The sequence below is a fragment of the Labrus bergylta genome, chromosome 16 (genome assembly GCF_963930695.1).
Source record: "Labrus bergylta chromosome 16, fLabBer1.1, whole genome shotgun sequence".
In the NCBI taxonomy this organism is placed as follows: Eukaryota; Metazoa; Chordata; class Actinopteri; order Labriformes; family Labridae; genus Labrus; species Labrus bergylta.
The window spans coordinates 25,666,944-25,691,624 of NC_089210.1; the positions used below are offsets into that span (position 1 = coordinate 25,666,944).

At 42.7% G+C, this 24,681-nt stretch overlaps 1 protein-coding gene across 1 annotated transcript in view; it reads left to right on the forward strand.

Moving 5' to 3' along the window:
- The first annotated feature begins 5,971 nt into the window (after positions 1-5,971).
- Positions 5,972-24,681, forward strand: part of olfm2a (olfactomedin 2a) — a 50,440-nt gene continuing 31,730 nt past the window's right edge. Inside the window, exon 1 of the mRNA XM_020640902.2 lies at positions 5,972-6,105. Coding sequence (XP_020496558.1) covers positions 6,049-6,105 — 57 coding nt within the window. The 5' untranslated portion in view covers positions 5,972-6,048. The remainder of the gene's footprint in view (positions 6,106-24,681) is intronic.

Below are 24,681 nucleotides of genomic sequence, written 5' to 3' on the forward strand. Positions count from 1 at the left end.
ATCAAATCTGCATCTTGCATCTAGGTTCTGTCCGGTTTCAGGTTTGAGGCAGGCCCTGATTCAATAATGCAAAAGCAGGCTGGTGAATAAAAGCCCTCGTGCCTGGCCTCAGTCACTAACTCCTGATAAGAAGTGCTGAGTCCACACTCTGCTGCCTGCCTGCCGGCCGGGCGGCCTCTGTGGAGCTTGGCAGAACGCTGAGGAAGCTGTAGGGACAACTTCAGCCTCCGGCCCCCACATAACTAACTGTACAAAGAGTGAACAAGGCCCTAGTGAGGATTTGCAGTGTGAGGTTAAAGACAAGCAGTTAAAAGGAGAAAGTGAGGCGCTGGTTCTCATTATTTCTGTGCAACTTGTCACAGAATCATTCAGAGAAATAAGAAGGCGTGTTAGAGGGAGAAGGATTTTGACATGAGCTAAGTGGCAGAGAGGCTGAGAGGAAATAAACTTCAGTGGGAAAACAACAAAGCATCTTCTCTGATGACTGCTTGTGTGTTCACGAAAAGGTTTGTGATTTGCCATAATGACTCGAAAGCATTTGTTCCACTGTGGAACTGTAATTAAGCCATCAGCCACAGTTTGGAGTCCTTAACTTCATAATGAGGCTGAATGTGCGCAGTTCGTGCTCTGTGGATAAGCTGCTGTAATCACTTCTATCTGCTTAATTATGTAAAACCATTCTTTTATCCGACTAGTGTCTCGCTCTTTATCTCTTCCACTCTCCCTCTCCGTCTCTGTCGTAGTTTCATCTTTTGAATATAACTGGAACCATGAAAGCACAGAGACGTGAATATCTCCCAGCAACCACAGATGGCTATGCTGGGAATTGTCAGTCCAAATGGCTGCTGGGAGATAAAGTACAGCAAGAACTAAGTGCTAACAAAGGCTGCTATATGCGGGAAAGAGGTGTGTTAACTGTAGAGACTTCATGAACAAGCACAAAGCTCTCACCTCTCTGTGGAGCTTTATGTTATGCTTCTCCATGCTCTCTTTAGTATTGGTCAGAGGAACTTTACAGCTCACATGGATGGATTGTATAGAGTATGTTTCTTTTCTTTCTCAACTTTACTGGCGTGTTTCTTGAATAACAAATTACTTTGTTAAAGTCATTAGTACTTCGGCTCCACTGTGACAGAAGTCAGTATTCTGGTTCCAGCTCAGTGCTGCCGCAGGTTATTTGTAATGGAAGTAAACATTATGTATCTCCATGTCCCTGAAGGAGACACCCTGGATATATTATTTTTACATAGACTAACATCAAAGCTCTGCCTCTCTAATACTTCAGACATCAGTACACTGCTAGATGCTGCGCACACAAACACATGTACTCGATCACACATACACTCACTCTTGAGTGTGTGGCAGTGGAGAGTGAAATCTTGTGGTGCCTGGGAACTTTACACCAAACACAGGCCGCGATGGAGGATAAAAAAAAGAAGAAGAAGCCCTAAATGCATGAAAAAACATGAGGTTGCCGCTGTTTCAATGGAGCAGAAAAAAAACAGAGGAGAAAAATGTCAACAACAAATAGCTGCTGGTTTCTTTTGCTGCAGGCGACATGGACTTTGGTTCCCTCATGTTTCTTTCCTTGCGCATTATGCATCATCTTTTCATCCAATTAAACACAAATACAGTCTACAGAGGACAACTCAGGGAGCATCTTAGAGCTGCTCGTTCAGAGAGAAACAGACAGAGGAGGGAAACAGAGAGACACACAAGGGGAAGAAGAAGAAGAGGGGGAAAGGGGATGCAGAGACGAAGCAATGGGCCATTGTGTTTGTGTTTGTGCTTGGTGGCTTCACTTAAAAGATGGACCTCTTGGCAGACCAGCTGTGTGTTTCTGCCAGTCTGCGTCTTCCATTATTTCTTCATGTTTCTGTGGAGCTGTGGAGGCCAGCACTCCACCGTTGTTTTGTTGTTTGATCCAGCGACATGAGCAGTCTGCCGTGCACTTCTTCTAGATTATGATTGATGATGTTTGCTGAATTACGGCGAGGCACAGACATGAAGCATGGCGGGGCCACCTTCGCAGAAACCCCAACTGATCCTGAGTTGTCCTTGCCCTGGTTGCCTTGGTTACATGCAGGTAGTAAAGTGAGACAGCCTCAGAGAGGGTGTGAAAAGCCATCTTTAATGCCATCTTCAGGCAGCCATTGAAGATTTCACACCTTTCCATCCGGGGCACTCAGCCACTGAGTATTGCTATGGCAACTGAGTACTCTTACCCTTCTGACCTGGTGGCTGTGTGAGCTTCACCAGTACTTTCTGGGCCTGTCTAATTCTACATGTCCACTTGTAAACACAGGAGGCTTTCCATCCGGTGAATGAAAGGAGATTTAGAGTGCCTTCTTTGCCTGATTGGAGAGGAAAAGCTTTTAAAACAGACATTTAATTGTAGGTATATCTTTTGATAAATCCAGCCATAAATGGAGATCTACTTTGACCACGTTCTGCGAGCTTCGGTCTGAAATCCTGGAGTTCTGTAATGTCTAAATTGACAATGACTTTCCATTAGGGAAGTGGGCAGACAAACTCAGCAGGCAGCGAGAGCGAGCTGTGGCAGTCCATTTGCCTTTTCAAAGACATTGCACTTTTAAGGACTGCAGAACAAGGTGTTTCGTGATGTTTACATCGGCTCAAGACAACCAGACATTCATTAGGAATACGAGTGTGAGATGATGCTGTTGTGAGGTTCCCACTAAGCCTCCATGTTGGCTTGGATTTCTGTGTTATGTTTGCAGGAGTGTCTGGGTTAACACTTCTCCATCTGTGTGTTGATTCACATGTTGTTGTTGTTGTTGTGCTGAAGAGTGTTTGTATCTGACAGACTGCTTGTTCAGTGAGTATTCAAATGCAATCCAAAGACTGAGAGTCCCATTGTTGTTTCCACTGCAATAGCTAATGCAGATTTCAAATTGTGGATAGTTTCAGGAAACATACGGTCTCTCAGTCCTATTGCATAATAACTCAGCATCAGTGGCAGCAGCAGTAACATTATGAAGATCAATAACAACCACAAGCTCTGCTATGGGACAGACTTCACTTTTTGCATGATGGATAGAGCAACCAACTCCGCGAAATCCAATTAGACTGTCTGTGTATGTCTGTGATGATCTACAATCGACTCACTCATTGGGCCGATCCACATGTCTAATATTTAACATAACAATGAAGCAAACTGTGAGCTCCTCTAGTCCAGCTCTGTTCTCTAGTACAGCTCATTGTCACTGTGTGTGAATTCAATATGTCCTTTGATTTGAATTATTTGGGGAGCATCACTTTCTGCACATAGAAAATCTATAAAATGAAACAACACTGGTCCAATGGAGCAGTCCAATCACGCATTCTTGCAAGAGTGCAGAGTGCCTATAGGAAAGTGGAGGGAACCTTTCTCTCCCTCTCTTTCTCTCTACCTCGCTTGCTCACACACACGCCAGGCTACTTCAAAACTAGGAGATACCTGCATGTTGCATCACTTTTAATCTTTAAGCCACAGACTCCAACACTTAACCATCGAGAGAGAAATTGAAGCATAAATTATAATCATCACTTACGAGTTGCTGAGTGAAATAAACACCAAGGGGAAACCACAACAAGATTTCCGAGAAGCAAAAGAAGGTCTACACTGGTGGGAATGCAAAACAAATTGTGATTTTAGTGCCACATCTGCCTTACACAGTGCAGTCACATGTGAGGTGACAGGAAGTGAGAGATTCTGCCTTCCTGAGTGGACACACAGAAGCCCTGAGGGTCTATTTTCCCTTTCCTCTTGGCCTCTTTGGTATGACCCTGGGATAAAAAGAGAAAAACATATTCTGCATCTTTGACAAATGGGTTATGCTTTGTTTGCATTTACCTCAGAAACATTCCCCCTAGCTCCCTGAGCGCCCCAGGTCTCCAAACTGTGACAAGGGCTGGAGATGGAGGAGAGCGACCATGGGGAAGGGAGGAGTGTGTTAGTGCATCATTCTCCTCAGCATGACCATTAAGCACACTGGCACTCTGACCCCATGAAGTGACTCATCATCACTTTTACTCACCCTGGCAGCCTTGGGCTTCGCTGGTATTCTCAGCTTCATGCTCTTACTGTATGTGTCTGAGCAGAGGCACAAGCCAGGACTGTACAGTAAAAGAGAAGAGCCGTGGTGAAAACAAGAAGTGATCCCTGCATTTTTTATTTTCTTTCTCACACACCACCCCTAGCTCCTCCGCCGCCCCTGAGCAACTCATTTCACCTCCATGTTGTTTTTCCTGCTGGGAAAATAGAGGGGTGTGCACCATGGCACTGAGGGCAGCAGCAGGGGTGGAGAAAGTCGGGGCCTCTACTGAACCTTACAAGGGCAGAGGCTGGAAAACACACGGCATCACACTGTCTGCTGAAAAATGCTTTCTGAATCTGAGATGAACCGAGAACACAGTTTTAAAAATGTTTAAAAAATATGACAAATTGTATTGTTGACCTTTAAGGAAGAATGGAATGAAAACAAATAAGACAAAATATACCGCTTTTTTAAAGAAACAACAACATAATTGTTATTCAATAAACATTTTCCTCTAGAGGGATTAATAAAGTTGTTTGAATTGCACTGAATTGAGCTGTCACTAAAGAGTGCATTTTGTTTTCCTTGGCTGTATATATTTAGCTTAATCTCTTTGAATGAATTAATAACCAAGTGTGTGTGTGTGTGTGTGTGTGTGTGTGGAGGGGGGGGGGCTAAACACAAGTTTTCCCAGAAACTGTGTTTTTATGTTTTCTAATTGCCTCTCTAACATTGTTTGCTCATTAAAGAAACTCTCCCTCAATGACATGTTGCGCATTTACCTTTGAAAATAGTTTGTTTTATTGAAGCTGAGCTTTTACTGCGTGCTGCCGATAGAACAGGCCTCATACGCTGTTTTCATTTTTCATGCTACACCGGAAGCTGTAAACGCAGTCCTGTCATCCAAACAGATGATTCATAGACCAACACCATCCAATAACTGTGACGGAGTTCATGTGGACACACAAATACAGATAAGAGCATACTGTTGCTGTGTGTGCTTTCTCATTCATAACCACACCTGCCCTGAAAAATAACTGATTAGAATGCCAAGCCATCATTTAATTATCTCTGTTAGCTAACGACATTCATTATCCTCATTGTAAGCGGGCAAGAACAATCTTTATCATTTCCCTAAACCCCAGAGAATCACTCTGATTTGGCATCTCTTAATGGGACCTGCGTCAGCTCTGAATTGATGATATTCATGTATGGCTGACAGTCACTCCTTTAAAGTACACAGTTATTATTCACACACATTATCAATGCTAAATGTCAGCTCTTTCCAGAGGTATCAGTCATTGTAGAGGAAACATTTTCCATTGTTTATATCTATCTATCTATCTATCTATCTATCTATCTATCTATCTATCTATCTATCTAGTCTTTCAGTCAGGGGAGCAAAAATATTGTCAGTGCAAGCAGGGATTTCTCTCTCTCTTTCTCTCCCCTCTCACTCACACACACACAGATCCACACACACAGATCCACACACACAGATCCACACACATGCATGCAGACGCACGCGCGCATGGCCAAGCTTGGCTGCGTCAAAGAGTGGTACTTCTTTGACTGGGCTTCTTGCACACAGACGTGCTGCTCCTAGCGTCGGCACCTTGCAAGCACAGCAGTCACCTTCCAACCTCTGCGCCTCTCCTCCGCTCTTCTCGCTCGCTCGCAGATATTTTGCAGGACGGAGAGAGGGACCTCTGACTGTTCACCTTTCCCGATTACACCAATCTGAGGACTTTCCCACGTTGAGAGATTGGCGCTTTTCCGCTTTTGCTACCAACAGAAGAGTCTATGCTCCAGAGAAAACCTGCGGCTGGTCGCTTTTGCAGAGCCAGAGAGGGCTGCCGTGCGTCCCGGTGATGAGGTTGGTGGCGCACAGCCGACGAAGCGTTAAAGGAATCCCGCTGTATCCGAAGAAACCGCCCCAGTAAGGGACAAGAACGGCGGGGACAGCTGCGGGACTGGTGTCGGTTGGGACGCTATCATTTCAACTGGGATGCATCTCTTCAGTGCCATGTTCCTACTTGTGATGTTAGCTGTCATGCCCAGTGAGGTAAGGACTCCGGCACAATCGCTTGCACGTAATGAATAAGCATTGTTTAAAAGTTCTTAAAGCAGCTCTAACGGCCTGTTTTCAGAGACAAATAATTTCTAAAGAACCAACGCCTTTATACGATGTATGTCACAGTTAAAACGGATGGAAACTGGTACATTAAGTCAGTGAGAAGACTGAATGCATATTGCATCATTAAATAGAAAAATTGCTATTGCGCTGTCCTCTTGCAGAATGTAACATAGCGACCTGAAAAGAAGGGGACGGGAAAGGAAGAGAGTGAGAGCAAGATAAGACGACAGGAACATTTTTAGCTGACGCAAATCCACCTGAACTCAGTTTATTTGTGGTTTTATTCCGGGAATCGAACTCTCACACAAACTAGAATGAATTGAATAAAAGCAGGTTACATTGTAAAAACAAAAGCTGTCTTAGTGGGGAAGAAAGGAATATTAAGTCCCCTTTTCAATTGACACTAAACATATTTCGGGACTCTGATATCCTTGATTCCTTGGAGGTTTACACTCCCTGACAGAAAGGTCCAGGAGCTCCCTGAGAAACTGATCCCGATAAAAATAACGAGCAATGAAAGAATGACAAGGACAGTTTGTTTATAGCTTCTATGTATGATTCGTGGCTGTGAATACAAATATGCGTAATGAGCAGTGTTACCAAATCCGCGCCAACAAATGGTTGTAGATCCTGGAAATGTGTGACGTGTGTGTGTGTGTGTGTGTGTGTGTGTGTGTGTGTGTGTGTGTGTGTGTGTGTGTGTGTGTGTGTCTGTGAGTGTGTGTCGTGGTGTAGTGCATGACACTCGAGGTAAGCCGTGTCCCTTTGGTTAAAATGATGAGCTCTGATGTGACAGTTGTAAATTGAAGTGAAGGACGGTAAATTATTCGACCCAGAAAAGCTTTCAGTCAAAGCAAGAGCATTTGAACTTCGAGGGTTCAGCTGGTCAGTAGCAGACAGTGCTTGGAATAAGCAAGGCATATGGAGACAGCTTGGGAAGTATCGAGTCTGTTGATAAAGAAAAATAAATTCGGCTGTTGTTTGGGATTGTATTCCCATGTGATCTGTGTTGGACAGCGTCTGACGGCACCTTTAGATCCATGCAGAATCAGATTCAGGACCACGGACAGCGCCTTGGGGTAGAAACAGTCTGAGTCAATTTAGCACCGGAGACAGCGCCTAACGCATGTTGGTGCTGAGTGTCACCGTTTGGGAAAGGCCACCAGACAGGCCACAGGGCCTCACGATCACAACACTTTAAATACAATCTGTAAGATGCCACAAAATGGATCTGCACGAACAGTCAAAGCTCTATTAGAAATGAGAAATGTCAGGGAGTGGAGAACAAAGTCTCTGTTGTGATGATTTCTATTGATTGTATGTATCCTGTGAATTAAGGCTTTTTATGGGCCTCCGTTTTTTTTCATCTCCATGCCCTCTTTTTAATACAGTTTGATAAAGCACTAAAATCATGTATTTCATTCAATCACCCAAAAATACAGCTGTCTATATACAGTGTTATATTCAAAGATATAGTCGAGTTCTGCATACATATAAGACCCAGGAACAGCTTGTGTAGTATTGACACTCATGCTGTATTATGGACATTCTATCCAGCATAAGTCAGTGTTTCTATGCTGTGTCCACAGGGCAGTGGGGTGGTGTATAGTTGACCTTTAACAGGAGTAGAAGCTACAGTATGTTTTCATTCAACAGTAGAGGCGCTGATGATGAACAGGCGGTACTTTACACCTGCATGTTGGAGGTCAGAGTATAACATGCATAGCACAGATGGTGTTATTTTGAGTGCTATAAAACAAGATGCAAGACTTCCCGGGACTTATGTTTAACAGTCACCATTGAACAACAAAATGTCACCATGAAGACGTGCTGTGCCTCTTTTAATTGAATTCATTCATTTCTGCTAAATGTAATATATCTACTGATTACCACTCAAACTAAGCTGACTTTTAAATCCAATCCAGTACTTCAGTTGTGCATTACACAACTTGTCTGTCCCACACTGGCACATAAATATCGGTGTTCTTGAGGATATGAAAATAAATAGATGTCACTGTTTAACACTTGCAAATACGACAGAGAAAATGTAGCTGATGACACGTTATCATAGCTTAGCAAATTCTTCAGTGGGTTCATGCTGTAATTGCCCTTGGGGGACAATTTGTTGCAAGTGTTTACATTAAAAATTTAAATGTCTTAAAGAAAATATGACGCCACCCGACTCTCAAAGACTGCACAGCAAACATAAAGAATTGATGAATTCTCGCGCCTCTACTGCAATGGGGCTAACATTTCCTGTGAGCGTAGTTATGATACCACATATTTCAGTCACAGTCTCGGCTCGGGCCTGAATGAAATATTTAGAGGGCTTTAATGAGACAGATGCACTTGTTCTCACTGCATGTGTCTGTTAAGTACCCATAAAGCCCATGGGTCTCCAGTGCTAGGGATACAAATGGGCACCTGCTTGACCTTGGCACAGATGTCTTGTTAAGGTGCAGACATCAAGCCAAGCATGACTGAACACACTGACACCAGCACACGTGTCTCTGTGTGTGAGTTTGTGCACTTGTGTGAAATGCATGTAAGATACACATTTATACTACACAGAATACTGGACAGGAAATGGTCCCCACTTTCACCTGAGCAGGGTCATAAGAGAAATGGATTTCAGCAGAAAAAAACTAACCATGGAAATTATTTTTTTCTGGGTGACTTCTGAAAAGTATATTAACAACTTCTAAAAAGATACAGTACTATTCTAATGGCCAATAGTTACGGCTACTCATCTTCTCTCCAGACATAACTGATACATTTAGGATAAAAGTCAGTTAATAAGGTTTGAACCTTGTTTCCTGTATTTTCCAAAATAAGAGAATGTTCTCTTAAAAAGGTGGATGTCCAGAAATGTAAGAAATGATCAGTTTAGCAGATTCAGGATACGTGTTAAAGGCAACTTCTTCAGATGGTAAATGGACTTGAGCTTATATCGTGCTTATTTAGTCTACTCAAGTGCTTTTACAACGCACATCACATCTACCCATTCACACACTGATGGCAGAGGCTGCTAAAAGTGACCATCAAAAGTAATTCATCCCATTCATACACGTTAACGTTAACATTAACGTTAACAGTCTTGCCCAATGACACATCGGACATGTTGCTGCAGGAGCTGGGGATTGAACCCCCAACCTTCCGGCTGAGAGAGAACTTACTCTACCAAATGAGCCACAGCTGTTTGCATTGTTTGAAAAGCCCGGACTACCTCACAAAAAAAAAAAAACACAACATTTTGGAACACTTCCATAATGTTTAATTTGAAGCCCATGTATAGTACAAGTTTCCATACTACTACATACTCATGTGATCACATGCGCACACCATGAGTAAATCCTGGGTTCTTCTGTAAGGGCTTCTTTGCTTTGGATGTTATTTTGGTGGAGAGAGAGAGAAATGCTGATACGCAACCTAATGTGTCTTGAAAAAAAAAAGAAGATGCTTCATCTTCTGTATGCAGACAAGAACTTTCATGCAGTAAATCATATCTATGTTTGCTGCAGTATGATAAACCAGGACCAATAGAAAAGTAAAATCAGTGTTAGCAAATGTCCTTTTATTCTGAAAAAGGAACGTTTGAATATGTCTGACAACAGTTAACAGAATAAACAAAATAAAGACACAAAAAACAAGACCTCTCTGATACATTTCTATTGAGTTGTTTCATAACATTATCCTCAGTTGTTTGAATAATGTATGATGTTTAAGAGCATATCTAACTAATTAAGGGTAGGAGTCAACATTAGAAAGGACAGATGATGAGTTAGAGAATGAGGCAGAAGTTAGTTACTGTTATTTGTTATACTAACAGATGATGGAGTATTGTTATTCAGCCTCCAATTCTGTTCTGATACAGAACAGAGTTAACACACCAGCGACACGTTGCCTCCATAAACTGCTTGAACCACCTCAGATACATTTGTAACAGTGGTTGTTCAGAATGGATGATAATTAGTTACATAATCATGACTTCATCTAAACACATCTGTTTTTCATGAAATGTGTGTTTAAAAAGTTCGCAGCAGCCTGACTTGGAATGTTGCTAAGATTGTATACGGAGACAAAAGCTTCCTTGTTTACTACTTTGAGTTGTCAAGAATAAAACCTCTTTCATGTGCTCTAAAGATTCACTCTCAGGTTTGGAGGCACATCATGTTTGTTGTGGTCCCACTGGAGCAGGAGAGCACCAGGAGACTACAGGTATTGGTTTAAACTGTCTGGACTTCAGGAATCCTAACACCAGCCTGGCTGTGAGTGATGGGGAGTGGAATGAACACTTGCTTTGGTGTTTTTCTGCTCAAACAGCGAGTGCAGTGAGGGAGAAAAACCTAATTGCTTGTCATTCACAAAGAGGGAGACAGAAACCTTGTGTAAGCAATTGTCTAGATTTTTCAGTCATTTGCTTGATCCTTTCTTTCAACAGGGATGGAGATAAACAATCAGTCAGAACAGACTAACATTTAGGACCTTGTTAAGTTGTGTTTCCTTATTCTACAATGGTGTGATGATTGAACCAGACACTCACTCAGCCGGGGGCGATTTATAGCTTAAAGGAAAGTACTGTAAAAGTAAGACCACTTGTAAATCACAGTGCTGTTTAAAACATCATTTGGCACAACATTTACTTTATTTACATTGAGCCAATTATACAGTACTTTAGTGCTGTAATATAAGTGTCACTGAGCTGAGATGGTTTTATTGATCTGAGTGGAACTGTGCAGAGGCCCTCTGCTGCTATACTGACACAGCGTACAGCTTTATGTGCATTAGTAACAAATCTGACAGATAGTAATCACAAGACTGATTCCACATTCAAACAAACAGAGTGAAAGTGATGTAAAGCAGCTAGCTAACCTAATGCTAATGCTATCTGCAGCGAGTCTATACGTCAAGACTTCAAGGACGGACTTAAACTCAATCAGTCTCATGCAGGACAAACAGCTCAGTCGGCTTATGTCCAATCAAGATGGCTTTAAACAGTCCACAGACCTGGCAGTGACACTTTGGCCAAAAAAGAAATCGCTTTTCCTGGTGCCAGTCCAACTAGAAAAGGAGCTTTATCTCAATAAAAGCCCTCCCAGACGTAAGTATAATCGGGCCAATTATGGTAAATTCCTGCCATTGTCACAATGCCAAAAGCCTGTAACACATCAATCTTCAGAAAAAAAAACATTTAAGCTTTTCAAAAAGCTTGTAAAAATAATTTAAATAAAATCTGTTACTCGGCTATTATCTTCGGTGAGCCTACCTGTTAAAAGCTTTCATTGATATTGAGGGATGATACTGTGCAGGGTGGGTAAAAGTCAGAGAGGAACAGAGATTAGAGTCTACGTTTTCAGCTTTTCAGAGAGGAAGGACAGTAGGAGGTGTGGACTGGACAGAGTGTGCTCTGCCAAGCAGCAGGCTAACCTCCACCTAGAGAATTAAACAAATGAAAAGCTGCAGGAGCAGGGGCGTAAATCTGCCAGTGAGACACACAGACACACACTGAACTGGGAAAATCACCTTGCTATGCTACAATAGGATATGTGCTCGTCTCATATACTGTTTAAGGAGTATAGTATTACATTCATGATGTTATTGTTTGAGCTTCATTTCCAAATAAATGGTGATATGATGTGTATTCCGGGTGTGATTCTCATGTGTTTGCTGCTCCGCCAAATAAGATTCTCACATCACCTTATTTCTGCGTCGCCTGTCTGTCGCCAACAATCATGTCTAGCACTATGTGGGAGAGTCCACCTCCACGCACTCCCCATTAATATACAAAGGTGCTGCTTCACAATCAGCCGCAGATAATGAGGTTGCATTATGTGTCGCTGCTGCTTGAAGACATTGAATAGCATGTGCTCTTGTAATGACTGATTGGGCGAGAGCTGGAATCAGTGCTGGGTAATGATACCACATTGTGTGACTCAGAAACTTAGCACTGTGAAGAGATTCATTTCATGAAAGAGACGCTGCTTAAGGAAAGGGGGCTGGAGCTCGGAGAGCTGTTGAGCCTTTGTGCTGTCCGCTGTTCGCTCTCATCTTAATGTTTGATGTGCTTTCATGAAGCCCGTTGCTTCATCATCAGAGGCTTGTGTTTGGTGTGTTTGTAGAGAAAAATAATGTGTACACATAGAGACATTTTGAGGACCAAACCTGCATTGTAGTCCTTAAAATCTTTAGGTAAGGTCATTAAAGGGCTTGTATAAAGTTTACTTTTAAAATGTGTTTTTTGTTTTAGAGTTTGATCAAGGCAATGCGTCAAGATTTTTTTAGCATGTTCATTGTGTGCCCATTTGTAAAGAAGAGTGGTTGTTATGTGTGTTTTTAATTGAACGAGGAGGACTGTGTGCGTGGTTTGGTATTGATGAAGCTGTACCTGTTTCTGGGTCACTTTTCTAAATGCGGTTCTAAATGACTCACACAGGGGTGATATTAGTGTGTGATGATGGTGCTGAGCTGTCTTTTTTTTCACAGAGTGGTCCGGGGTAAAATGGGTGACTGATTTTACTACTGCAGTGCCTCAGATGAAGCGCAGAGGCAGGCAGCGGTCTGCGTGGTAATTGGTTAACAGATGGAACGCCGGGTAGAGAAAGCGTGTGAGGTCAGCAGCCTGACTGTCAGACTGGTGTCCCCCCCAACCCAACCCCCCCGAGGATGAGGCGGGTGGTGGGTGTGTCAGTATGCTTTCATACCTTTTCTAGCTGGAATAAGGTTTTGATGTTTGAGTACAAATAAAGAAATGCCAATCTTCCTGATTTGAGAGAAGAAGAACCCAAAACTGTAATCTGGATTATTAAATCATTTAGAAAAACTAACTCTGAAAGTTATCATCAAAATATCATAGTACTCGTGTTCATTGAAACAGTCCGATTTTGATTGCAGTGCTTCTAACACTGATTGACACGCTTACAAAGAAAATAGATTCTGACCATGATGTTTTTTTTCTAATTTTTATGCTCTGATGTAATTGAGTAAATGGGTCTGTTAAACGTCTGTTTGAAGGGGACTTGTATTCTTTGAACCCTGTGAATTTGAGTATTTTCGGCAGTTTTTTTTTTTTTTTCAGATGACAGCTGACATGCTTGCTTCAAAGTCAACTATGAAAGTCCGGTAACCTTGGTATTTAGTCCATTTTTCAATGACCACTTATTCATCCGGAGCCACAGACGGACCACTACTTCTGCTCGGGGGCTGTGTGGGCTCCAAATGACCTCTGTTACTGTTTTCTGTCGTCGTTGGAAACCCAGCGGCCGGCTGGCCTAAAATGAACATTAGCCTTCCCATGTAGTGAGCTGGCTGACTCCAGGGCAGCTCACAACCGTCATTAGAAAGGTCTCTGAGGTCTTCTGGGAGTGAGCACTGAATACAGATCCTTCTTGTTTAAATAGACATGGTTAACCTGGCAGCTTACCAGCAGCCAGCTGTACACACAGGGCCTGATTCCTTTTTTTTTTTTAGATGTGCTGGGAGGATAGAAGTACATTTAAATGTGTCCTTTTAGCCTCTAGTGTCCCTTATTGACCTTATTACTCTCCTCCAGCAGATTTGACATGAACCTATTAATACACAAAACATTTTCTCAAAATATTATTTTTGCACATCTATCTATAAGATTTGATTTGTATTCTTGCTGTCAACAGTGAGAGGAAGGATCAGCTTGACTGCTGGGATGAATATCATCCCTATATCACATTCTCTCCCCCACGTTCTCTCTTTGCCTCAGTGTGAGTGTGCTGGAGGGTGCAGGACTCCCAGAGGTTTATGTCTGTGACTATAAGCAAGAGTGACATTTCTCTGACAACACCCTGAACACAGACCAAAAATGCACGCGCACATGCAGTCTCTCTTTCACACACACACATTGTTTTTGTATCCCTTTCTGCCTACCCTTTGCTCTCTAGTTCACAAACATGTCAGCCATGGGATCCACGACAAACAAACGCTTTGAATCGACACCAACAAAAATGGCTCGGACTGTTTAGCCTGTCAAGGGTTAAAGTATGAGTGACAGCTGCCAATTAGAGCACAGTGGTGCTTGATCATGTGGTCCATGCTGGACACACTGCCACCAGTAATAACGCTAACAAGACATGTAACCTTAGTAACTGCCACCATGGGACTCACCCAATCCCTTTTTTTTGCATCCATCTGCTCTTTTTTTTTTGCTTTGCGGTAGGCACCTTCTGACCAGTTTTCTGCACGACCTTGCTTTCCCCTGCTCGATGAATCTTTTATGAGCCTGGCAATGTGGGTTTCTGTGTAGAAGATTGGAATATAAATATGGCTGTTGCGCCTAGAGCTCCTCTTCCTGCTCTGATACAAAAGCTTTCATAAGACTGAGCAGATTGGGCAAGCTGCTACTTGAACAGCGCTCTTCACATCTCTTTCGCTTTTATCGGAAGACACACATCCAGTATCAGAGAGTGTTATGCATTCTCAAACACCACACATAGATTCTGCCCCCACTGCCTGATCACATGGCTGGACAACATACCACTCTCCTGGGAAATCTTTTTTTTTCTCTAACAAAGGTTTGGTTTTATGTCAGATTCTCAGTGAAGGATTTTCATGCAAAGCATAGCGTACTCTTCGAAAGCCTGCGTTAATTACAAACTGCTCACATTCCTGTTGCAGAGCTGGAAGCCGTAGCGGCAATTGACATTGAGGGAGACGTGATCAAAAAGTGACAGAGTAAATCTTTGTTGAACTCAGACTGCACTACGCCGCTCTCTCTCTCTTACAACCTCTTTCTGCTTTATTTCTCTTCCTCTACTTTGTCTCCTTCTGCTCCCATTTCACATGATCCTCGCTAACTTTATTCCAGAGAAACCCCCTCCTCACCACCATGTGTGAGTGTGACGGCATCGCCTCCCATTTTAAAAGCTAACTCAATTGCAGAGCTTTCATTTTGGGGGATGAAGGATGAGAGCTATGCGGCGCAGCAGAGGCGGGTGGCAAGAGGAACCATTTAATCGATGTGTTTTCCGCGTGGCACTGTCACTGCCACTCAGTAGGGCCATTGATGAGGGAGGCTCTCTCTCCGACTGCGCCAAGGCTTAAAGGCTCCAGTCAGGGAGGCGTGGGAGCCCAGCAGCCACCAGACACTGCTGCATATCAAGCAGGCTGGCAGAGCTGCTCCCTGCAGCCCCACGGTGAGCAGGGTAGAGAGGTCCTTTGATAGAGACACTACATGTAGGAGAGGAGAGATAACAAGATGCTCAGTGGAAGGAACAGCAGCTTACATTACATTATGCCGCCTGATTCTAAACCCCTGGGTTTTCTTCCAAATCTAAAAAAATCACACACAGACATATGTCAACACAACATGGAAAAGTTGGAAATCACAACTATAGACCATCATATGTTCATCTGCTGCTAATTGGGAACTCTCAGCGTATCATATGAAAGAGAAAGTTAAATGAAATATCTGTAGTATTGAAGACATTCTCTGAAAGAAATGCGATCTGGCTTTGATGGATTACACAAAATTACAGTTAAATGATGAAACGCGCTGACTTTGGAATTAATTTTTCATAGATCAGAAGGCTCAAATTCAGATAAGCATATTAGTCGAAAAAGAGCTTTTCTTAAAGCCAGCCAAGTCCATGCAGCAGGGCCATGATTCCATTACCCATTGTAACCTTTTGATTGTTCACTGATGAAAAAGAAACCATTTCTGAAACAACAGAGTTCTTAGTCGAAGACATTTTTCACTTTCTTTTTTAAAATAACCCTCCGCCTCAAAGCCAGTCTGGCACAAAGAACATCATGTAATTATTGTATACTTTTAAAAAGTCTGTTTGAGCCTCTGGTTCCTAAGTTCTATTATTGCCACTGGTTATGCATTTGTGCATGTAAATGCTGAAAAAACTATGGTTCAGTATTAGGTCAAGCTTAGACTCTAGCTAAACGTGCCTTACAAACCAGAAGGACACTCAGAGGGTTTAGCTCGGTTTAGGCAAATAGTACAGTTATCTGTAGGTATAACCCATACAATCAGCAGTATGTTTGGATGTATTTCGATGGAAATATATTGATAAATTCTTGCTTGCTTGTGAGGAAGAACTGGATGTACTCAAATGTTCCCGTGCTACACTTCGTTCCCGTGCAAGTTTCATAAAATCAGATTGGTCGTCTTTTTTTGGAATCCTGCTCAAAGAGAGACAATAAGCACCAAACACATAACCTCACTTGAAGTAATACACCAGAACAATGTTTTCATTTAAACAGAGACTCAACAACACACTCACACTGTAGACAGATGCTGTTAAGTGAAGACGCTGCTGTGATCAGGCTTGGTGGGCAGTGTCTGAGTACAAAGTGAGATGATGTGAATGTTGAATTAGTGCCCAGTGGAGTAGAGAGGGGCAACATGGCTGAAAAGTGAGTACGGAGGAGTGAGAGAGGACAACACAAAGTGGAGTCGCTGGAAAATAAGAAATATAAAAATATGGCAGACTGAGAGAGTGTCTCCTGACTGTGCCTGGAGGGAGATTATTCTCTCCCATCCCAACCAAAAGGAGAATAATAATTAGAGGCCCATTGCTCTTGTCACTATGATTTCTTCCCCCTCAACTGGCACTGACACTCCTTGCAGATTGTCTTTAATTAGCATCACGTTCCTAAATCAATACGGCCATGACCATGACAAGACAAAGGCATGTGCATCCTGTCGCTTTGGCGAGAGGAGGCAGCAGGAAGAAAGGACGAAGTGATGACAGACAAGATGAGAGAAGAAAATGATGTAGAGTGTCATTTGATTGGGAGATATGGGGGGGTGGGGGGTGGTGGGGGTAACATCATGCTCTGATAAAAACCTGCTCTCATGATGATTAGAGTCTGCACATGTTTATCTAATACTCCGCTTTTGAGTTCGTGGACGTGTAGCTAGATGAGAAAAGAAGCGGTTTGAAAGCGGCTCAGCTGTTTACATCAGATGATGTTGTGGGATCTAATGCAGTGATCCTGCTTATCTTTTTTAGGAGCTGAGCTGAGTGCTTCAGCCACACTAATGGTGATGTGATGAATAGGTATTCAGGAGAGGTCTCTCTCTTTAAGCCCTAATGCCTCAGGCTGCTGGCCCTCTCATGCCCAGCTCTCATCTCGTACTCCTCTCAGTGAGACTAACAGCATGCAGGGAGCTGCTGCAGAGATCTTCAGAGAAGAGCACTCCTCTCTCACATTTTTCTATTTGGTATGTTCTGGATGGATATCTGCAGCTGTCATGCTTAAATCTCTGTTGATCGTATCAAATCCGCCCTGAACAAGACTCTTACATGTTAACAGCGAGACTGGGATTGCTACCTTTGAATAATACAAGACATGCATTTACTCTGGGAAACAAGTGTGTGGGTTTAATCAGTGGAGCCAGTAAAGTGCCACTTAATGGAGAACATCAACAAGGATATTATAATATCAGATTACCATGAATGCAAGAGATAGGAGTGCAGAGTTCTCCTTATATGTAAGCTTTTGCTTCTTCTTAAAAAAGAGCATTAAGCTGTTTTACAGAGAAAGACCTTTGCATGTGCTCCAGTAAAAATTTAAATTACTGATTTAATCTGTGAGTGTCAGAAATGTCCCCAGAATGTGTTTCCCGCTGAAAGTCATTATTAATGGGTATTTATGCCATTTTTATCCCCCAGTGCCTAGAGGTTGGATCTCATTTGAATGTATTCCTGTCCATTTCACCCGAGGCAATCAGAGAATAGTCAACAATGATATGTCCCCGGGGGGAACAAGCAGTAGAGTCACAGACTGCCATGTCTTAAAGACAGACTCAAAAATATTTATGTTAACGATTAGCAAAGGAAGCACCTCCTTCAGGGGAAAATCATCTCCCATCCCCTTTACGTGCTGCATGGAATATTAATGAAAGGGGTGGCCTTTCTGATATCATATCTCCCCGGCTGCACTCACAAATATCATCATTAAGCTCCATAGATCTGTGCCGTGCTCAGATTGAAGAGCGTGCCGCACAGCATCCTGCTTCGACTGGTTTACTGCAGGAAGGACACACACATATAGAAATATACAGAGCGACTTTTTTTAGTGCTAAAGAAACAGAATCAGGTTTATTGCCTGGCATGTCATGTAAGGTTTTGCCTTAGTGTTCTGATGCATAACATAATAAGAAGATCAAAATAGAAATCGAGAAAAGAAGCTTTACGGCAACTGTCAAGAACATGAATAATTGACTGTATGAAACAATATAACAGTAAATATATGTAACTAAGAAAACAATGTCCTTATAATCCGCACATGAAGTCACATATTTCAGTAATGTCTCGCGTCACTTCTGACTCTCCTCTATTTAAAGGCAGGATTGGTCATCTTGAAAACCAGCATGATTTTGAAAATAGCATTCCCTCTGTGCCCCGTCTGCATCCCCCTCATCACTACAGATTCTACATACACAGGGGTCTGGATCTTCAGCATGGGAAATGTGAATTTGTAGTCCGAGTTGTAATGGCTAATTAGGTATCAGCAGGCTTTGGCATGTGAAGGAAAAACAGTCGGTGTGGGCAGCAAAAAAAACAAGCAGAACATTACCCTTTCTAATGACATACCGGCCCTAATCAGCAGTATTCTGATGAAGATTCATTTGTCTCCATAAACAAATATCTACATTGAAGTGCAGCTAGCAATCCATCGTAGATCAAACACTTAAACGCATAAGAAGTGATTGTTCCCACCTCCCTTCAGCAAACATTTTAAAAAGTTTTATTATGATCCATTTGAGGATGGCTCTGACAAAGCGTGATTTTTTTCACTTTGTACAAATCAGCATCATGATGTTGTTAACGGAAGTCCAGTTGGCAAGAAAATTACAATAAAATTGATTTCTTTTCCAGGGTCATACCGCTGAAGTGAGACAGAGAGATGCTGCTGTTAAACGTACTATTCCATTGTTGAACTGAGAGTCAACAGGTGAATGGGGGCTTCTCCAGAATATTATGGACATGTTGCCACATTGAAGAGAAAGTCCTGCCTGGAAGATCGTTAACAGTAAACTGCCTGCTTCACTGGAATTGCGAAGAAATTTGTATCCATTCCCAGAGGCATCAATGATAGTAGATGATTGCCAAAGGGTTCTGAGATTTGATAGCATGTAATAAGAATATCTATTTTTTTTTCAGAAAAAGTAATTAAAAAAGTTGTTGGTTAACATCATTTAGGCAAAACAATTTTAGCAAGTGACACAGACAATGTTAGTAGACAGTTGTTAAAAAAACAATGTCCCTACACTACTTACCTAGTAGGGAGTTCTAAGGAGGATTATAGTATAGTGAGCTCATTGGCACAAATAAAAAAAATCACCGTCAGACACAACTCAAATGCTAATAATGACATCAACACTGTCGCACCCGGTAACGCTCCTTTCGTCCATCTGCAATTTTCTTCTGTGCAACAAAGCATGATGGTAAATATTGCGTGGTTAGCGACAATCAGTTGTAGACTACTTTTCACAAAGAGTCCACTTTCTTTACTCATAGTGTAAACAGCACTATGGTGACTTCCTTTTATAGTGTGCAGTATACTGTAGTGAGTAGTGTGTGGTTTCGGACACAGGCGTGAATGTTTGAAGCACACTAAAATAACAATAGTTCAATTGCCATTCGGGTAGAGACCGTGTTATCGAGCCTGCTTATTATCATCGACCTCTGGGCTTGTTTTTCTGTGAGGTCGCCAACAAATATCGTCAAGCGCGTTTCTTAAGTGTAGTTACTTATTATGGGCTAGCCTTGCTCCCTGTATGAACCCCCTCTGTTTGTCTTCCAGCTCTCTCCAACAGAGCAGCCCTGGTTACCCCTGCCCCTCCCATTCCTCCTTACAGCCCCCCCTCCCCCCCCCCCCCCCCCCCCCACACACACACACACACACACACACACACACACACACACACACACACACACACACACACACACACACACACACACACAAGCACACAGGTGACAGACAGTGAGTGACAACTCAATTGCAGTGTAAGCCTATTATTAGCGGTCTACGGGTGTTACCATTTAGTACGATGTAAGATGCAGCTGTCTGACTGTAATTCTTGTCCTGGGACCTGTTGGAAATCTTTTTTGTAGTTTATTAGAAGTTTGTAAAGTAGTGTGGCCTCTCTTGTATACTTAGCATAGTTAAGATCTCCTCCTTGCCTTAGACTCTGGTTGCTTCTTTCTCTTGTGAGATCTGGCAACACTGGCAGAGAAGATGGTTCTCCATACAGTCTATTGCAGTGTAGCTGATGAATATTGTATCTGGTGCTGCACGCTTCAGCCTGATGATCCAATGTAACCCCCTGTGGAGAGGCAGCAGACTCTTTGGCCACTCTTTACCATCAGGGCCTACCTCCGCTCCTCCCTCCCACCAACACCTTCCCACTCAGAATACTTCTCATCTCACACTCGGCTAACTCCACAGAATATTACCCCTTTATGATATGCAACGTACGGCCCTCTCATTTCTGCTTGGTGTACTCATTTTCTCCAGTTTGCTGATATTTCACTGTCTGATTGTTTGTTTAATCACTGAACGGATCAGCGGCGCCTCACTTTTTGACAATGCAGAAGAGACTTTTGCAGATTATATGACTGGAATCATCGGCAGTATGTTAGAGGGAAAGTACAAGGAACTCAAGTTCAAACAAGACTGCTTATTAATGCTAACAACACTTGGTGCTCTTTCCAGCAGCACGGCAAAACCCCATTAAAGCTCACAGTGACAAGCTAATTTGCTTTTCTACAAATTTCTCCTAACCCTTTTGCCCAGAACTCCATGTGGCTGTAAATGTAATATCGAGTTAGAGGCTGTTTTGGGATTTCTCTCCAATGACGCTGAGCCTGTGTTATACTAATAATGTGTCCCTAATTAAATGTTACAGCTTCTCTGAGCATTAATGACCTGAAGACAGAGGATACAAATGGACGCTGCAGTGTGAGCTCAGACAAAGAAGCTGGACACAAGACTGCAGGCTGCTTCTCTCCCCCTTCATTACTTGGATGCATTTATAGCTGATGGTCATTGTTTGCTCCTGACCATGTTGAGAACAGCGCATTGAGATTGTTTCTTTTTCCTCACATTTGGCTGCTGCAAACTCTCAGTCAACCTGACTGTAATTGGCAGGCTCGCACGAATCCTCTCTGGTCCTGTTAGTTTCGCTCTTGCAAACGTGGCAGAAAACAGACAAGATGTAAATTCATCACCTTGGGGAGTTTCAAATGCATCAACCTGCCTTTTCTCTTTTTTATCTCCCTTTCTCTCTGCCCTCTTCTAAACATCACAGCTTTTATAGCCCTTAAGTCTATCTCCTTTGTTATTCTTTGGCTTATGTTCCTCCTGAGTAACCTGCCTCAGTGATTAGCAAATCAGACTGATATTTTCTCTCTGTGGCTTGGTGATGCTGGTAAACGATGACTCAGACAGAGGCCAAATGTATAGTGGTTGTGTCTACAGTCATCTAACAGGGTAAAAGGGAAAAAAGCATTTAGGATCAGCTCAGAGTTATTCTGCAGAAATAGATGAATTCATCTTCAATGAAACAAAGGGCCCTGCTAGCAGAGTAATCAAACAATAAAATAGGTCTGAACAGCAGCAGTTCAGACGCAGATTTCAAAATGCTCTCATCAGCAGCGGCAATGCTCCGTATTGAGGTCTAAAACAGACTTGTAAATATCAGCACTCAAAAATAGATGTGTTTATTAGTTTGCTGAGCTGCATTATAAGCTAGCTAGCCAACTCTCAGCTGAAGACAAGTTACCATCTGGATGAAAAAGTCAATTATTCTGGGTGATAGGGACTAGACCAGTGCCTCAAGTTCACTGAAGGGCGTATTGAATAGGGGGGCATTCTCAATTAGCAGTCTTTCTTTGAGCCCCAGATACCTTTCTGCCAGGCTGAAGACTCCCAATTTGCCAGTAATTACTCCATTTACAGGAATTGCTTTCCCTCCACACACAGAGAATGTTTGATTAGCATGGTGGGAGAAAAGGTCAGTATGTGGCAGTGGCTTTCTGCCGGTGGATCCAGGGAAGGCTGCACTTTGTGGGTCATAGCTAATCAGGTCATAGAGTCAGGAAATGATCATAGTCATTTTGTGTGTTTGAATGTGTATCTGTATGGATGTGCTTATACGTGAGTGCCTCAGTGTGTGTGTGTGGGCAGTTTTTAACCGGGCACATTTAGCACAGGAAGTGCTGCACTGAGATGTATTCAGCTGGTAATGTTGGCATGAGTAGGTGCAGAACAGTGGATGGAGACATGCTGTGCTGCAGAATGCATGGCAGCTGATTGCTGCACGACGTCCTCGTCTATTGCTTTGATCAAACCCTTTTCTTTAGCAAGCCTCAAGCAAACTGTGGCGCCCTGCATGTGCCTGATTGAGCTATCATATATTCAACCATATACCATTCATACATACCAAATGGCCTTTTAAATAATAATGTATAAGCCCCCATTGACTGTTAAGATTGTAATCAAGGGAACAATCAGGAGTAATCAATCCTTCTATGAATACAATTTGAATGCATGTTCTGGTAAAAAAAATATTCATGCAGCTTCTCAGAACAAGTGCAGTGAATTGCAACAGTTTTAGGTGGCTGCAAGCTTTCAGGGAAACATACAAAATTACTATGATATATTCCATGTTGTGCAATTGTACGGTTAAAAAAAAGGTTTCTTGGCTTTGAATAACGTTTCTGTCCTGAATATGTGAATCCATTTCTACACTTAATTTAAAGAAGGTTAACTTACTTTGAGTATTTTGAAGTCCATTTGAGAACACTGAAGGTTAAGAGGCCTGCTATGAAACCTGGTGTCAGAGCCGCAGTCTTGACTCGTGATCTATTAAAAATGCATCTCCTTGTCTTCAGTGTGGGTTGATTAGGCAGGCTCCACGGGCCATTCTGCAAAGACAAAAGATGGACTCACCAAAGGGTATATTGAAGGTGTGTTACAGTCAATACAGCCAGGCAGACACACTTTATTGATTTTCCTTCTCACGTGTTCCCTCTGGAAGGACCGATTTTCACCTGTTAACAGCCATTATTGTACTTAAGCACAATCGGGCTGTAGCCTGGGGCGGTGATGCTGTTTTCTTCCTTACTTTTGTTTCCTACGCCAGTGACCGAGATTCTGTACAGTACATGCATGTTACGGCCCTACTGAGCCTCTCACACAACACTGTGGCAATGACCATTAGCGGGTATTGTAGACATTTCACAGCTCAGTGGAGAGAAAGCTGAACGCATGCAAGTGGACACAAATATGGAGAAGTATTGACGCACGCACGCGCACACACACACACACACACGCACACACGCGCACACACGCACGCACGCACCCACGCGCACACACACACACACACACACACACACACACACACACACACACACACACACACACACACACACACACATAATATGCGTGCATGCATATGTGAAGACATACACACAGAAAAGGACACATTTTATATTTCACATGCATGCACATACAAAAACAGACACACAGGATGTCTCAGAGTCAAAGTTATTTGATTCTCTATAGCAGATGAACATGCAGCATTATCATCCTTCATGTAAGATATGTAACATTCATCATGTCATAATTTATATACTGTCATTTGGAACGGAGGTTATATTTCATTTTGTTGATTTTGTTAATCCTAGGATGCACTCTCTTTACTGCATGCATGTAGGATCGATGCATATGTACTCTACAGTCCTCCTGTGGCCTCAGTCTCTGCTATAAAATGTAAAAGCCCAGATGAGTTACCTTAATCAAAGCCCCACAGGAGTCGTTAATAGATTAAACACTCCATGTTGAAAGCACACCACTGTCTGCCTGAACCCTGGGGTACAGCCTATTTATGTCATTTAAATCGTTGCCATGGCAATAAGGTCACACTTTGTTTGAGCTGATTTTGATCCTGATATATTTAGAAGGCAGTGGGCCTCCATGTCCATCATCTAATTAATGAATTATGACTCAGAAAAATAGCCAGTATTCTTAGAACCAGATGACTGCAGCATCTTTCAGAGCTCAGGCGGGGGCTGGCTTTGTGTGCGGCTCTGCTGCCTCAGTCATAACAGCTCTGCATCATTATGAAGGAGGTCTGTGTAATTAGCTGAGGTGTAATTTGGTCCTGTATTTCAACTGTGAATCTGTAGCTCGCTGTGTGTTTTTCACAGTGGAAACGAGGCGAGTGTGTGGCGCTGCCTGCTCCCCCGTATTGTTATCTCACCCGGAGCTTGTCCCCATGACCTCAGGGCTTTGTAACGCTCTACTGCCATCCATGGGTGTGCTGTGCATGAATGCTGCCATTTCTGCGGTTGGTGGGGATTTTCACCATTTGAACTGATTAAAAATGCCCTTTATAGAGCAAACCCACAGGCTAAGAGCAGGGTAGAATTTTGTTCATATGTTTATGTTATGTTGTTGTGTGTCTGTGTGCATGTCGATGCTCAACAGTATTGTATCTACAGATTGCTGCTG